The 13,457-nt window shown below is 47.7% G+C and overlaps 2 protein-coding genes across 3 annotated transcripts in view; one reads left to right on the top strand and one right to left on the bottom strand.

The window, feature by feature from the left end:
* The window catches only part of LOC309364535 (uncharacterized protein), a 140,853-nt gene that overhangs the window by 13,366 nt on the left and 114,030 nt on the right, over nucleotides 1-13,457 (top strand). The window lies entirely within an intron of this gene.
* On the bottom strand, nucleotides 532-8,023 carry LOC309364788 (uncharacterized protein). The gene is made up of 3 exons (XM_081902694.1): nucleotides 7,046-8,023; nucleotides 6,023-6,101; nucleotides 532-3,874 (listed from the first exon to the last, which is right to left on the bottom strand). The coding sequence occupies exons 1-3, from the start codon at nucleotides 7,757-7,759 to the stop codon at nucleotides 3,153-3,155; spliced, it is 1,515 nt and encodes a 504-aa protein (XP_081758820.1). The 5' UTR covers nucleotides 7,760-8,023; the 3' UTR covers nucleotides 532-3,152.

The raw sequence follows: 13,457 nt of genomic DNA, 5'->3' as shown, positions 1-13,457 counted from the left end.
GAAGCTGTACGGCAGCTCCCTCGGCCAATAAAGCAAGATGAGCGCCGCAACCCCAGAGTCGTCTGCAACTGGACCTAATGGTCAGGGGTCCCTTTACCATGAGGACTCCCAAAGGGAGGGAGAACCTGGGGCCCTCCAGCTGCAGTTGGACTCTGACTCAGCCCTTGCCAGCATGCCCAATGGTCAGGGATGATGAGAGTTTGTTATTTATTTGCATTTATAGCCCACTTTTTTCTCTCTCCAAGCAACTCAAGTTGGTATACCTGGTTCTTCTGCTCCTCATCTAATTCCAACAACCACTGTGAGAGGCAGTGACAGGCCCCAGCTCACCCTAGTGAGCTTCACAGCCGGGGAGATTTGAACCCGCGTCTCCTGGACCTTAAAACAACACTAACCACTACAACCCGCCACATCTGGAGGGCCAGGGCTTTCCCCCCACCTCTGCCAACACGTCATGGATCTCCTTACAAGGGTTTATAAATAAAACCACACCCCAGTTCCCTTGCTGTTAACATCCCAGGCACAAAAGCAGACTGAAAAAAGAATGTTTAATCTCGACTTATTGTTATTATTAGTTGTCTTTTTTAAAAAATCAAACAAACAAAGGTAGGAGATACACTCAGCCATCATTTTTCAAGTATATAGATATACAGAGATAAATATATGTTGCCATAAAGAGGGAAGAATTTATTACAAGACCACCTAAGGAAAGTTAACATTGCCTGGGAATCAAAGGTTGAAAACCTGAGGGAAATTCTCAGGGAAGGAGAAAGGGGGCAGAAGAAGAAGGAGCAAGTGTTTGAAAATACAAGGCATAAATATTGACTACATTGGTTTTGGATATAAGTAGGACTAGCTCGGGATGCAACGGAAGGGGCCTAGCCCACGCCTCAGAGGTACAAAGTCCTTTAAGGTCCAGAGAGATTCTCTCGCGTGCCGAGTTCTGGGGATGAGATGCAATTCCGACCCTCTCGTGCTGCTTCGCTTTTTAGACCCATTTCACAGGTGGAGGGGGAAAAGGGGGTGCTGTGGTGTCCACGTTTTCCATGACTTTTCCTGGCTCCCACCCACCTCAGCCGGTCATCTTCACTTCTCAAAATTTTAGACTGGATCAGGCCAAAGGCATCCGTTTCCCAGAGTAGCCAGTTACGACATCTCCAAAAACCCCAGAGACAACAAAAAAAGGCAACAGCCCACTCACCTTGTCTTTCCTCCATTCCCCCCCCAAAAAAATCTGGTGTTCAGCTTCTATTCCTAACCACCATGAGCATTAGCTACAACCAGTTGCCAAAAAACGGCCTGAGTTTTGTAAACCGTGGTGTACATTTGATTGCACTGTATAAATAAATAGTAATAAATCTGGGGGCTGGAATTGGCTTTTAGTGGCACGTTGTTTGGGGCAGAATAGCTTCCTCCTGCGTAAGCCCAGTCGTTTCAGCCAAATCAGGGCAGCGTCGTATTTTTTAAAAGCAAGAAGTTAACGTTAAGCCTCAGTAGCCGAAAAGTGGAAGTTCCTTTGCATATATTTGCATACACGGCAGAAATTTATCCCACGTCTCGGCCACATGACAGACAGCCGCTAGAAACCCTACGGACTCCCTTTTTTAGCTAATGAGGCTTCTCCAGACTTTGCCCACAAACTTTTAAACTTTTAAACACTTAACACACTTTGCTTTTTATCACTCAGTTTAGTTTTCGCTTTAAAATGAAAGCTGAATTTGATGCCTCCCCCAAAATGGCGGGCGAAGGAGATCTGCCACGGTCTAGCAAAGGAATTTTAGCTGGACTCCTTTGCACACAGAAGGTCCAGCGTTCAACCTGGCGCCCTCAAAGTCTTGCCGGACTACGGCTCCCACCACCCCTGGCCATTGGACAGTACCACCTGGGGCTGATGGGAGTTGTAGTTTTATGGCACCTGCAGGGCCAAAGGTTCCCGGCTCCAGGAGTCAGTGATGGGGAAGATGTTCTGCCTGGAGAGCTTCTGCTGGTCAGAGCTGGCATTGATGGAGCGTGGCCCTCCTGATGCCATTGGACTACAACAGCGTGGACTATGACAGCTATCATAGAATCACAGAATTGGAAGGGAACCCATCTAGTCCAACCGCCCCACAACGCAGGCATCGAAACTAAAGGCATCCATGCATGCATGCCTAACTCTGTCTCTCTGAAACATCTGAATCAGGAATGGCTGGGAAGACCTGGGCCTGGGGCCTGGATGCAGTGGGAGGGAGGGAGAGGATTAATAAAGTGAGAGGTTCTCCAGTCCAGGAAGCTGCTAAGTTGCCTGCCCTGAACGGGGCCACACGCTCCCTGAAGTAGCAAGTGTGTGGTTTGGAGTTTTCAAATTCATGTTCTGGTCTGTGTCTTTTTAAACCACCTCTCTGCTACTGTCCTTGAATTTTGTACATTGCATGCGTGGAAGGCGATACAATTTGGAATGACAATAATGCACTGGTACCTCGGTTTTTGAACGTGATCCGTTCCGGAAGACCGTTTGGCTCCCAAAACGTTCGAAAACAGAGGATCAATGGGCTGGCCGCAAAGTCAATGGGAAGAAATGAAAAACGTGCCTAGGAAGCCGTTCAACTTCCAAGGCGCATTCAAAAACGGAAGCAATTACTTCTGGGTTTTCGGCGTTTGGGTTCCGAATGTTCGGCTTCTGAGATGCTCGGAAACCGAGGTTCAGCTGTAATAACAACTCTGGTCGCCCCTGACCATTGAGCCAGGCTGCCTGGGGCTGATCTGGGAGTCCAGCCTCATCTGATTCCCATCTCTGTAGTGGAAGATACCGAACTAGACCGACTTATAGCATCACCTGGTATGAGGCAGTTGCCTAGAGCAGGGGAAGGTTGCCAACCATCCAAAACCAGGCCCGGCTGTTTGCAGTTCGAAGACGCAGCCGCCTGGTTTTATCTTCACACGAAGAAAACGCAAGGAGAGCCCACTGGATCTGACGGAGAGGGTCTAAGTCTGGCATCCGGGATCCCAGCCAATCGGATGCTTCCAGGAAGCTCCCAAGCTGGGTGTTGAAGAAACAGCCCTCCTGTGTCGCTGCCTTGCTAGATGGGTGCAGCTCAAAGCCGGCCCCCTACCCCATCCAAAACGTGGGTCATGCCGAAACACCCCACCCACCCCCGGAGAAACCACGCCCCTCACTCGCCCATGTGCGTTTTCTTGTGCGCAATGAGGTAGAGGCCCCGCGTGAAGCTCTTCCCGCAGTCCAAGCACTTGTAGGGCTTCTCTCCCCGGTGCGTCCTCTCGTGAGCAGTGAGGTTGGAGCTGCGCCGGAAAGCCTTGCCGCAGTCGGCGCAGCTGTAGGGCTTCTCCCCCGTGTGCGTCCTCTCGTGGACGATGAAGTCCGAGCTCCAGCGGAAGCTCTTGCCGCAGTCGGCGCACTTGTAGGGCTTCTCTCCCGTGTGGGTCCTCATGTGGGTGGTGAGGTTGGAGTTGCGGTTGAAGCTCTTGCCGCAGTCGGCGCACTGGAAGGGCTTCTCGCCCGTGTGGATCTTCTTGTGGCGGATGAAGTGCGAGCGGTGGTCGAAGCTTTTCCGGCAGTCCTGGCACTTGTACAGGCGCTCTTCCGTGTGGATTCTCCGGCGCAGAACCACGCACCGCTTCTGCCGCTGGTTGTCCTGGAAGAGGATCTCGCCCAGGTCCTTGTAGCCCACCCGGCATGGGACGGCCTCCGGCGGGCGCTTGGCCGGGTGCCTCTCCAGCCGCAGCTGGTTCTCAGAGGCCTTCCCCAGCTCGTGGTGCTGAGATAGGCTCCCACGTGGCTTTGGCGCCAACGCCCCGCCAGGGTTCTCCCGTTCAAGGTATTCCTGCTGTTGCAGAAGGACCTCCCTCTCCTGCTCACTGAGCAGTCTGCTCCCCGCTGGAACCAAAGAAAAGAGTGGAGATGTAACTGTGCGGTATAAAGTAATGGATAGACAAAGTACAGTGAGGTTAATTGGAGGTCCGTTTTAAATTTCTTTTCTATAAATTTTATAATTGTGTTCAATACCAGGAGTATATATGACGATAATTATATTAATCTCCTTATATCTTATAGTGTGGTGGTTTGTTTGATTTTCCTGTTATTTGTTTGTATGTTTGTTTGATGCAGGTGGCACTGTGGGTTAAACCACAGAGCCTAGGACTTGCCGATCGGAAGGTTGGCGGTTCGAATCCCCGCGATGCGGTGAGCTCCCATTGCTTGGTCCCTGCTCCTGCCAACCTAGCAGTTCAAAAGCATGTCAAAGTGCAAGTAGATAAATAGGTACCACTCCAGAGGGAAGGTAAACGGCGTTTCCGTGCGCTGCTCTGGTTTGCCAGAAGCGGCTTAATCATGCTGGCCACATGACCCGGAAGCTGTACGCCGGCTCCCTCGGCCAATAAAGTGAGATGAGCACCGCAACCCCAGAGTCGGCCACGACTGGACCTAATGGTCAGGGGTCCATTTACCTTTACCTTGGGTTAAGTACTTAATTCGTTTCAGAGGTCTGTACATAACCTGAAACTGTTCTTAACCTGAAGCACCACTTTAACTAATGGGGCCTCCTGCTGCCACCGCGCCACCGGAGCACGATTTCTGTTCTCATCCTGAAGCAAAGTTCTTAACCTGAAGCACTATTTCTGGGTTAGCGAAGTCTGTAACCTGAAGCATATGTAACCCGAGGTACCAGTGTACTATAATATAGTGTGGTGGTGGGTTTTTTATTTTTCTGTTATTTGTTTGTTTGGTTGTATGTTTGTTTACTTGTATGTATGTCTGTTTTTCATAAATGTATTTATTTTAAATTAATAAAAATATATTTACAAAAAATAAATGAGTGGAGGGAAACTGCAAAATTATAAATCGGTAAGTCAGCAATTAAGGGTGCTGGAGTAAGATCCGGGAGAGCAGTGTTCAAATCCCCGCTCAGCCACGAAGCTCACAGTCCCTGTCTCTCAGCCTAACCCGGCATTGCATGGTTGTGGTGGGGGTTAAAGGAATGCAAATGAATTAAAAAATTAAATCACAAGAGTTTGGAGAGGGCCCTTAGATGCCATCTAGTCCACCCCCTGCTCAAATTCAGAATTGCTGCATAGGATGATGTGGTTTAGGGGTGGAGTATCTGTGGAGAATATGGAAGACTACAGTTGACACAAATTGGGCACATGCAAAGGGTACCACATTGGCTCTCATTGGAGTTATATTCTGCTGCTTAATAATAATAATAATAATTTGCCAATTTATTTTATTATTAAAAAATAATTTTATTATTTTGGCAAAGTAATAATAATAAATAAGAATTGAAATAAAAATGTGCACCCCACCACTGAGACCATTCCATTGTAACCATCCAACCTCCCAAAATGTCAACTCCTCTTGCGATGGTTTGACCCCTTTCCATTTTAACAGTACAAATTCTACAAACACCTTCCGTATCTCCTCAGAATCATTTCTCCTGCGTATTCCCCATCTTACCTTAATAGCACATATTATTATCAATGGCCATATCCCACACCTCTTTATACCATTCTTTCATTTGATATTCACCTTGCCCCTTCCACTTCCTAGCTATAGCAACTCGTGCAGCTGTCAATAAATTTGTGGGCAAGTCCTTCAGAGCCTGCGAACCTTACCAATTTAATTAAGAAAGGAAGGGAATGATCAAACAGACCGGCTCTCTCCTTGTTGTCTTTCCACTGGCAAGAGAAGACTGTTGTAGCCCAACAGGCTTTTGCAGACATTTTTCAAGTGAATGGGCTTTTTAAATAGCACTGTGCTGTTTTTAACTATAAATAAAAAATAGATCCGTTTTTATCTTGCATCAGTTCTATTGTAGTGGCTGGGGAAACCCAGCCAGATGGGCAGGGTATAAATAAAAAATTGTTGTTGTTGTTGTTTAATTGCTGTTCAGCAATTCTCTTTTATGCCTTTTTAGCCTTCTGTATTTTAATGCCCTTGCTGCCCAGTCCATCCCCCTATGTCCTTTTTGCCGCTGACACAGCTACCCCACCTGGAACGAAGAAACAAGCTGGGCGTCTCTGTTCTTACCTTGTTTCCGAGAAGCACTCAGGCAAACTTGCTGCACCCTCGGGAAATTCACCGTCACTTCTTCAAAGGAATCTAGAACCTGCCAACAAGGTTCGCTGGTTAAAACTGAAGCACAAAGAGATTTGGACAAACCCAGCCACCTTCGCCCGAACAACAGACCTGCTTGTAGGGGACTTCAGGCCCTCTGGGTACTGAACTATAACTCCCAGCAACCCCAACCAAGGTTACAGTCACTATTTTGGGGCAAGACAGCTCTAAAGTCTAATTTTTCAAATGATTTAGGCTAGCTTAGCTTTGAGCTAGGTTAAGGACTTTGAGAACTTAAAAGAAGAAAAGTCACTTGAGCCAAGGACAGCACAACTAGAGCCAGGGCCTTTTCAGTACTGGCCCCGACTTGGTGGAATGCTCTGTCACAAGAGACCAGGGCCCTGCGGGACTTGACATCTTTCTGTAGGGCCTGGAAGACAGAGCTGTTCTGCCTGGTCTTTGGTTTGGACTCAGTCTGACACTCAGCCTACAGGCTACTTTTAAAATGTTTTTATTGTAATTTTACTGGTGTGAGATATTTTCTGCGAACCACCCTGAGACCTCCAGGTATAGAGCAGTAAAGGTAAAGGTAAAGGGACGCTAGACCATTAGGTCCAGTCATGGCCGACTTTGGGGTTGAGGCGCTCATCTCACTTTATTGGCCGAAGGAGCCGGCATACAGCTTCCGGGTCATGTGGCCAGCATGACTAAGCCGCTTCTGGCAAACCAGAGCAGCGCACCGAAACGCCGTTTACCTTCCCTCTGGAGCGGTACCTATTTATCTACTTGCACTTTGAGGTGCTTTCGAACTGCTAGGTTGGCAGGAGCAGGGACTGAACAATGGGAGCTCACCCCGTCATGGGGATTCAAACTGCCGACCTTCTGACCGGCAAGTCCTAGGCTCTGTGGTTTAACCCAGCCATAGAGCGGTACATAAATTCAATAAATTAATAAATATGGCATGAATGTGACCCAAGAAGGGCCACTTCCTCTCACCAGCTGTCGGGGTCTCTCCGCCTCCTGCTGCCTCAGCAGGAACCCCTCGGCCAGGGCCACCGCCTGGGCGCAGGTCTCCGGCCCGCGCTCCCTGACGCAGCCTTGGATCTCCGACGGCAGGATGGCCAGGAACTGCTCCAGGACCAGCGCCTCCAGGATCTGCTCCTTGGTGTGCCTCTCCGGCTTCAGCCACTGGTAGCACAGCTCCCGGAGCCGCCCACAGACGTCCCGCGGCCCCTCGGCTTCCCGATAGCTGAAGTGCCGGAACCGGTGGCGCTGGGCTTCAGCGCTGGCCACATCCTCTTCTAGCACCTCTTCCTTGACCTTCCAGCCGCCGCCCCGCACGAATCCCTGTGGGGCCGCCCCACCCGAGGCCGGGAAGCCCTTGGGGTCCTTGAAAGCCACCAGCTCCGGGCTCCCCCACCCAGCGTGAGGGGACTGGACCACCTTCAGGAACTCCTGCCACTGGGCTTCCCAGCGCTGGGCCAAGCCCTCGTCCGGCTCCTGTTTGATCTGCTGCGGCGTCACCCGCCTCAGGAACTCCCGGGCGCCAGCGGCTGGTGCCGCACGAGGGCCTTTCCTCGCCCCCTCGCCCAGCTTGGCACCGCAGGCCAGGCTCTTCTCCTCCATTTTCACCCGGGGCTCTCGAGCGGCCTGGAGGCGCAGGGCTGGCGGCGCACCCCCTTCTTTTGGAACGGCTTTCTTGGAGGCCATTGGTAGAGACCTTATCCCATCTCAGGCCTGCCTCAGCTCCAGTGGCGGAGTGGCGGCCGTCAGCCTGGAGGGACAGTGACCGCCGTGGGAGAGAGAGAGAGAGAGAGGAAGGTTCCTTGGCTCTGTCGACCGTTCCGTGATCCTACGGCGTGTGGGGTGATGGAGACGCTGCTGTTTGACTAAGGGATCCTGCAGCCAGCGGTTATTTGCAAGTGGCCGTGATGGGTACAGGTCACAAAGCACAAAATTGTAGCTGTGGGGAGAGAAAGGAAAGAATGGAGGAGATAATGAATTGAAAAAAAATGTTTAAGATAACCTTTGTAAAAAAAAAAAAAACAGATTTTTTTTTTTTATGCCTCGGTCCAGTATACCTGAAGGAGCGTCTCCTCCACCCCCATCGTTCTGCCCGGACACTGAAGTCCAGAGCTGAGGGCCTTCTGGCGGTTCCCTTGCTGGGAGAAGCCAAGTTACAGGGAACCAGGCAGAGGGCCTTCTCGGTCTCCTACCAACTCCCTTAATAAACTACAATTCCCAGAATTCTTTGGGGGAAGAAGCCATACCTGTCTAAAGCGGCACGGTAGCTCAGTTGGTAGAGAATGAGACTAGTAATTTCAGGGTCATGGGTTCGAATCCCACATTGAGCAAAAGATTCCTCCATCGCAAGGGGTTGGACTAGATGACTGTCGTGGTCCCTTCCAACTCTATGAATGGTTAAACTCACTGACAGGGTTTTTAATGGGTGGTGTGAATGTGTCACACTACTTCCATGACTTTTTCCTGTTTTCAAGGCCAGGCCAGGGACATCTGCAATTTTTATCTGTAGGCTGCTTTGAGTCCTTGTCAGGGGGGAAAGGTGGAGCAATAATATATATATATATAAATAAAACACCGGTCTTTCTATCAGCTACAAGGCACAGCCTTCTTCATGCCTATCTGATTGGTAGGAGGGAAAGGAGCGCCATGCAAGGCTCAGCCTGTGTGTCTGTGGGCACCAGGTTGGCGACCCCAGACTGAGATTAGGAAGCTGCCTTATTCTAAGTCAATCCGTAGGTCCACCAACCACGGAACTGATAGAGTTGGCTCAGTCAGCAGAGCATGAGACTCTGAATCTCAGGGTTGTGGGTTCGAAGCCCACGTAGGTCAAAAGATTCCAGCGTTGCAGAGGGTTGGACTAGATGACCCTCGGGTCCCTTCCAACTTTATGATTCTACATCCACACTGACTGGCAGCAGCTCTTGCAGTGCTCAGGCAGGGGGTCTCTCCCATCCCTGGAGATACCGGTAGAGACTGAACCCAAGAGCTTCTGCATGAGCTATGGCAATAAAAAGCCAAAGTACCCGTCCATCTAGTTCAGTACTGTCTGCACTGACTGCCAGCAGCTCTTCAGGGTTTCAGGAAGGGGGTAGCCTCCCATTTGAGATTGGGTAGCCTCCCAACTGGGATTGAACCCAAGTCCTTCTGCATGCCAGTGAAGGCAGCGAAGGTCCTGTGTGAGTGTCTGGAAGCGGTTGGAGGATGGATGGCGGCTAATGGATTGAGGTTGAATCCTGACAATACAGAAGTACTGTTTTTGGGAGACAGGAGGCGGGCAGGTGTGGAGGATTCCCTGGTCCTGAATGGGGTAACTGTGCCCCTGAAGGACCAGGTGCGCAGCCTGGAAGTCCTTTTGGACTCACAGCTGTCCATGGAGGCACAGGTCAAATCCGTGTCCAGGGCAGATGTTTACCAGCTCCATCTGATACGCAGTATGAGACCCTACCTGCCTGCAGACTGCCTCCCCAGAGTGGTGCATGCCCTGGTTATCTCCTCCGCTTGGACTACTGCAATGCACTCTACGTGGGGCTACCTTTGAAGGTGACCTGGAAACTACAACTAATCCAGAATGCGGCAGCTAGACGTGACTGGGAGCGGCCTCCGAGACCACACAACACCGGTCTTGAAAGACCTACAATGGCTCCCAGTACGTTTCTGAGCACAATTCAAAGTGTTGGTGCTGACATTTAAAGCCCTAAACGGCCTCGGTCTAGTATACCTGAAGGAGCGTCTCCACCCCCATCGTTCTGCCCGGACACTGAGGTCCAGCTCCAAGGGCCTTCTGGCAGTTCCCTCACTGCGAGAAGCAAAGTTACAGGGAACCAGGCAGAGGGCCTTCTCGGTAGTGGCGCCCTCCCTGTGGAACGCCCTTCCAGCAGATGTCAAAGAGAACTACCAGACTTTTAGAAGACATCTGAAGGCAGCCCTGTTTAGGGAAGCTTTTAATGTTTGATGTATTAGAGTATTTTAATATTTTTTTGGAAGCCGCCCAGAGTGGCTGGGGAAGCCCAGCCAGATGGGCAGGGTATAAATAATAAATTATTATTATTATTATTATTATTATTATTATTATTATTATTATTATTATTATTATTATTATTATTATTATCTCTTTCCTTAAAGGCAGAGTGAAGATTCCAGTCCTCCCGGTCCTAATTGAAGAGCTGCTTAAATGGGAAGCTGCAGTAAAGAGTCATAGAATCACAGCATTGCAGAATCGGAACCCAGGGGCGATCTGGTCCAGCCCCCTGCGATGCAATAATCTTTTGCCCAATGGTGAGGGCCCTGAGATGGCAGAGTCTCGTGCTCTACCGACTGACCCGCCAGGCTGCCCAACTCAGCATCGCCTACCCTGGTCGGCAGCAGCTCTCGGGGGAAGGAGTATTCCCAGCCCTAAATGGGGATGCTTGGGGCCTTCTGCATTCAGAGCAGCTCCCCTGCCTCCCTCACCCCCCTTGCTCGGCTCCCTCCCTCTCCCTTGCATTGCACAAAACAGATGAACGGAATAAAAAAACAAATAGGAATATTTGCATTTATTTTTGTACTCACTCCAGCAGCCCCAGCCTCTCAGGTCCTCAGGCGCCTTCAATGCAACCTGGAGGAATTAAAAGGGGAGATGAATCTACTTTGTGCAAAAGGTTGGGAAGGAATGGAGGGTGAAGGCGGAACAGGAAAGGAAGGGACTCCCTGGTCTTTCTTTTTTTTGCATTTCTCCCTCCTCCCAGATGTCTGGGGCCTCTCTAGCAGCTGTCACCGGATCTATTGGGTTAACCCTTCTTGGGTAAATTCAGCTCCCAGAGAAGCAGGAGGGGCTCTTGAAACGCCTGCAGCTGCCGCCTCAGTAGACCAGGTTGCTATCCGGCAGGTCATGTCCGAAGCAGGCAGAAATTCAACAGGTGCGGCTTTTTTTTTTTTTAATTCTGTTTGTGCTTCCTCCTAAAAATACCCGGAAGAGAGAACATCAACAATTAAAAGCAATTCCATGCATTCCTTTTTCAGAGTGCTGTGTTTTCCAGAAGAAGAAGAAGAAAATGGGGGCATTTTTTGTTCCTTTCCCTTTCTGAATTATTTTCATTTTCTTCGCTAGAGGCAACAAAAGTAACAAAAGGAAAGAAAACGAAGCGCGAAATATTTAAGCCGCAAAGCATCGCAGCCTGGGAAGGAAAAAAGATGCAGCACAGCTCTAAAAGGATAATAATAGCCTCTAAAGGGAGAGGTTCCCTTTGCAAATAATAAAGATTTATATAAATAAAAGGATTCTCCAGTCGTGAATTCCCTCACAGGTTCCATATAGTCTTAAATGAGCCAGATATTTGCATGTTGGTAAAAATTTGGCCATACGCCTCAATATTTGTACAGTATTTTATTGTAGTATGAAAAAGATTTGATAAAATCTAGGGAGGGCGGGCAGATAAAATCATGCCATATGTCAAAAAACAAAAATCCCACCAGGTCATTCAGGCTCTGCCCCTTAGACAATTTTTGTTTGTTTGTTTGTTTCCACAAGCTTCTCCAACTGGATGAAAGTCTCTTGCCTTTGATGTTCATTATTTGAAAAGTTTTGAAACCTATTTTTAGGTTTATTCTTTTTTTAAAAAACTGCTTTAAAAATATTTCTATATGTCTAAATCGATTTGAGGCATTTTTGTCAAAGGCCATTAATAAATGAAGAAATGTAGAAACAATTCCTGATGTAAATACAGTGCCATATATACAACAATTACTAACAATTCCGTTTGGCAGAACAATGTCAAACTGAGCACAGGTACAGACTGGGATCATAAAGTACGATACAATAACCTTTATTGTCCCATACAGAACAACAAAATTGAAAAAATCTACATCAGACATTCAAAAACCCTGTGATCCTTGGAGGAAGGGCAGCATATAAATTTAACAACCAGTCAATCAAATCTGTATTGCCAGTAGGCATACAGAAATACCCTGTTTACCTGGATAACTGGAAAACTTTTAAAAAAAAGTCAATTAAGGCTGCAGTGTTTACCTGGGAGTAAGTCCCATTAAACTCACTGTGGCTTACTTCTGGCTTGACACGTACAGAAGTGATGAATCAATTCTAAATTTAATTTACTTCTTAAAAGTTATGTTTGGTTGTCTGCTGCTATGCACATTTTTTTTAGATCAGCTTTCCAATAAACACATGTACAAATGGCACCTAAGACTTTACAGAGTAAGGCTTTGGTGCCAAATAACTTAAGCCGCAATCCTTGGCTGCCTGTAAACACTATATGAATTCTGGTCTCTGTAGTTTACTTCTCAACAGAGTTTACAGTTCCAGCACCCTCAACAAACTACAGTTGCCAGGATTGTTTGTGGGCTTAAAATGTGCTTTAAAGCTGTGTTACACACTATACATCTAAAACACATTTGGAGCACATTCTTTCCCTCAAAGAATTCTGGGGCCTGTAGTTTATCTGTCGCGGAGTGACAGTTCTGAGAATCCCTTCGCAAACTACAGCGCCCAGAATTCTTTGAGGGGAAAAATGTGCTTTGACTGTGCTTTATTTTATTTTTTAAAATAATTTTTATTGATCCCCCCCATAACATTATCTATAATCATTACATTACATTCAGATTTCAATTTCTCCCTTCCCTGCTGACTTCCATCCCTGGTTTGTTACATCTCCTATTACATTCTGCTGTTTATATATCTTCTTTGTCTTTCATAAACACAGTTTTAACAATGAGTCTGTAAGTAACTGTGGAGGCCAATTCTGGATCTACACGTCGTTCCACAGTGGAGACATTAGTTTCTGGGTGGGAGTTGATCATGGTGTGGATTTGGCAAGCATGCCTTCCTCTTAGCATGTTTCTCCCTTGCATCCTGAGTTTGAGTGTCTTCAAAGCCCATGACACCTTTGGTAAAGGCTGTTCTCCAACTGGAGCGCTTGCAGGCCAGTGTTTCCCAGTTGTCAGTGTTTATACTACATTTTTTTTAGATTTTCCTTGAGACAGTATTTAAACCTCCTTTGTTGACCACCAGCATTACGCTTTCCATTTTTAAGTTTGGAATGCAGTAGTTGCTTTGGAAGACGATCATCAGGCATCCACACAACATGACCAGTCCAATGAAGTTGATGTTGAAGAATCATTGCTTCTTTTTTTTTTTTTTTATAAATATTTATTAAGATTTTTAAAGAAAAAAGAAAAAAGTACATTAGTAATAAACAATATTATTTTGCTTTAACAAAGTTTCCTGTCATCTTTGAACTTCCTCACGCCTCCCGCTCCCATTTACGTCATTAATAAATTTTTGTCAAGCAAATTATCATCTTATTTCCAACTTGTATACCAATAAAATACATTAAAATAATTGTCCTTCAACTTTGTTTCTCTTAATCTCTCTTGTCATCATTTCCTGATC

The sequence above is a fragment of the Podarcis melisellensis genome (genome assembly GCF_964234715.1).
Source record: "Podarcis melisellensis genome assembly, chromosome: 2".
In the NCBI taxonomy this organism is placed as follows: Eukaryota; Metazoa; Chordata; class Lepidosauria; order Squamata; family Lacertidae; genus Podarcis; species Podarcis melisellensis.
The sequence above is the reverse complement of the archived record's forward strand: the minus strand, read 5'-3'. Positions and strand labels throughout refer to the sequence as shown.